The 3,446-nt window shown below is 56.2% G+C and overlaps 1 protein-coding gene across 1 annotated transcript; it reads left to right on the top strand.

The window, feature by feature from the left end:
* Positions 1-1,539: 1,539 nt before the first annotated feature.
* Positions 1,540-3,441, top strand: LOC113221371 (ral-GDS-related protein-like; the record flags this gene model as incomplete). The annotated part of the gene is made up of 5 exons (XM_026450705.2): positions 1,540-1,617; positions 1,737-1,811; positions 2,294-2,368; positions 2,957-2,980; positions 3,331-3,441. Coding segments are annotated over exons 2-5 (234 nt in total), but the record flags the coding sequence as incomplete, so codon positions are not given.
* Positions 3,442-3,446: the final 5 nt, after the last annotated feature.

A 3,446-nucleotide genomic window follows, 5' to 3' on the forward strand; every position in this document is an offset into this window, starting at 1 on the left:
CAGGAAGCTGAGATTCACTGGGTTTTCAAACAAAAGGGATTGGAACTCACAAATCTCCCCGGTGACTCCCAAATTTACCCTTTTTTCTTTCCTCTGTCAATAGCAAAAGCACAAAATATCTAAAAGAACTCTGCAAAAAAGACACTGCAGTGAAGAGGGACCTGCTGATCAAGGTACAGTGGAGTCTGGGAAATCTGGGACAAGTGTTTAAGGGTCAGAGAAAAGAGCGAGTTTGGAAGGGCATTGGACCCGGTGTGCAGTGGTTATTTTGTAATGTTTTGACTTACCTACAAAAAGTGGACTTGAAAAATTCCCCCCATGCCTACTTTGGGCAACCAGGAGGAGAGGTATGTGGGTCGATGGGCAGGTGGGGGCACGGGGGCAGGAGGCCCTGGCAATGGGATGTGGCAATGGCTGCTGGGCTGCTGAGCGGGAGTGATGAGCTGCAGCATTAGCAGGGCTCTGGCTCCCATGCTGGTCCATGCTGCTGGCATGGAGCTTCCTCCAGGCTGGGGGTGGTCATTGTAGGTAGAACTTTCTTCCTTCCTCAAACTGGCCAGCAATTCCTCAGGAAGCCAGGCCTCTGCTGCTGCTTCTGTCTGCAGTGCACCTCCATGGGCAGCGACTGCAGTCCACACTGGGGGAAAGAGGGAACAACAACAGAGGAAGCTCATGTGCCAGGGAGTCCAGTAGACTGCCCAGCTGTGGGTACCAATGGGCAACCTCAGGACAGATGTATGTGCTTGCTGGGACTTCCCGCTCCGCCCTTTGCAGACATCTGAAAACGGTCATGTCACAGGATGCTCACCAAGTAGCAGTGACACATGCTCATGACAAGGATCTGGGGGATCCATGCATTCCTAGGGGATCCTCCCTGACCAGATCTCAAAAACCTCCATGCAAATGAGAAGGCAACATATCACCCCACCCAGGATTCTGGAAAACCTGCCATGTCCGTCAGAGATGTCGCCTCAGGAGGCCACATCCTGAGTGGAGGAAGAGACAGTTCTGTGCACGGAACTCCCCTGGGGGATCATTGGCGAGGCCAAACCATGGATTTGGCATGGCGCAAACCCAGTTTGTGTGGCAGAGACTCCAGTGGGACTCAGATATGCAGGTGCCACTTAACCAGGTCTCCTAAAATGCCCTGCCCCTTTCCCATCACAACTCTGCAAGGCTGGAGACCTAGACACTCAGAGACTCCAGAGAACAAGACCCTGATGAGTGGTGGTGCTGGGATGTGGGGTGAAGGCAGCCGAGACAGAACCTCCAGGAGGGGGAGGAGGTGCCCTCTTTTGGGGCCCTGGGGAGTCACTGCACACTCTGGGTCTCTGTTTCCTCATCTGGAAAATGAAGGGGTGCTGAGCCTGTAGTGCGGGCCTCACAGGGTGGAAATGAGGTTCAAGAAAAGAAAGCAATTGGAGGGTGCTCGTGAATGGTTCTTCCTCAGAGGGATGAGGGGGAGAATAATGACAACAGCTGCAGGGAACTGAGCACTCAAGAGGCCCTGTGAGGTAGCTGTGGTTTTCATGGCTCTTTACAGAAGAGGAGACAGTCTCAGGGAGGCCCGGCTGCATGATCGGGTGACACACACAGGGAGTGTGGAGCTGGCCGGTGGTATGAGCACGGTGCTAGGTGACTCACGCCAGTCCCTGGAGATCCAAGTGTGGGGTGGCTCGGGTGTAACTGGGGGAAGGGAGGAGAGCCTCACTGTCCCTGTCCCTGACACCTGGCAGGCGGGGAGCTTTAAGGTGGCCACCCAGGAGAGGAACCCCCAGAGAGCCCAGATGAGGCTGCGGAGGCAGAAGAAGGTGAGTGAGACTGTGGCATGGAGGGACCGCAGGGGATCAGACGACAGGACTCTTTTCCCCACCAGCTGGAGACCTCCATATCAAGACAGCAGGGGCTTCCTCCCCAGCCCTGTCCTCCTATGGCCACTAGGCCTGGAAAACCTCCATTGGAGAGACCAGAGCAAGGGTCTGAGAAAGCAGGACTCAGAGTGGATGTGGGGCAGGGTAAGGCTGGGACCACAGGAACTTGTGACTTGTTAAAATCCCACCATAGAGGTAACTAGGAGTGATTGCTAGACTGGGAGGTCAGCTGGAATAGAGGAGGCAGAGAATTGGAAAAGGCAGCTGAGGGTCTTTGGCTGCTACAACTGGGAGACCTGGGGACGGGGGTTCTGGGACACAGGGGCTGATGGGATTTCATGGGACAGGGCCTTGGGCAGGCACCTGAGGGTCAATCCTCATCACCACTACCCCTCCCACCTCCCCACCCCTCCATGGCACAGGGCGTGGTCCCCTTCCTGGGGGATTTTCTGACTGAGTTACAAAGGTTGCATTCGGCCATCCCGGACGATCTGGATGTGAGTGAGCCTGGGGCAGGCTGGTTGGGAACCAGGATCCTGAGACTTGGGAGGAGAGGGGCCTGGACGGAGCCCTTAGATCTCAGCCCTTGGAAAACCTCCTCTCCTGAGAGCCTCACAGCTGCTCCTGTGGGTGGGCGTGTCAGGCTCATCTCATGCAGCTGAGTGAAGGAGGCTCCATGGCAGCCACCAGTCCCTATCTCTGAGTGGTGAAGCTGCAGAGCTGCCTGACTGCAATGCTGCTGAGGTGTGGGCTGAGCTGGACGCAGACTCTCTGTGGGGTAGTCCCATAATTGGGGGGTGAAATTGAGCCTTTCCAAGGGCAGGCAATTCCAGGGTCACTGAGTGTTTTCTTTCTGTGAGAGACCTGTTTCTCTGTCTGTCATCAGAGAGGGTTGGGGCAGAAGGTCCCGAGCCTCAGCTCCCTTGTCCCCTGCTCTAGAGCCCAGAGCCTGAGGCAGGTCCAAGTCCTGTCATGTGCACATGCCCTGACCCTGGTGGCCCTGGCAGTAGTGCAGCATGGGAAGGGGTGGGGTGGGGCTGGTTGTGGGCCAGGGACCTTTCTGATGGACTCTGTCTGCCTTCCAGGGCAACACCAACAAGAGGAGGAAGGTGAGCAGCTGGGGCACTCATGCTGGATGAGGGTGGGGACGTGGACGTCACAGTCCACCCTGGGCAGAACACTCCCTGGCTCCATCCTCTACATCTTAGGTTCACTGGGAGGGTTTGACACACACAGGAGGAGGAGACCTATCCCAGTAGAAAAAGTGGGAAAGGCACTAGAATCAAAGACCAATTCCTGCAGGAGGGGCTGTTCACATCCAACTCTGGGAACAGGCTGGGGGCTTCATGGCGCCCCTTCAGAGAACAGCCCCAGGGACCAGCCCCTTCTCCCTGCCTACCAAAGGCCCCCTCAGCATCTTCCACCCAGGCCCTGTCAGCATCCTGCCTTCTGTCTCTAGGAGGTCCGTGTTCTGCAGGAAATGCAGCTGCTCCAAGTGGCTGCCATAAATTACAGGCTTCGGCCTCTGGAGAAATTTGTCACCTGTTTTTCAAGAATGGAGCAGCTCAGTGACAA

This window comes from Piliocolobus tephrosceles, unplaced genomic scaffold (assembly GCF_002776525.5).
Source record: "Piliocolobus tephrosceles isolate RC106 unplaced genomic scaffold, ASM277652v3 unscaffolded_23911, whole genome shotgun sequence".
Lineage (NCBI taxonomy): Eukaryota > Metazoa > Chordata > Mammalia > Primates > Cercopithecidae > Piliocolobus > Piliocolobus tephrosceles.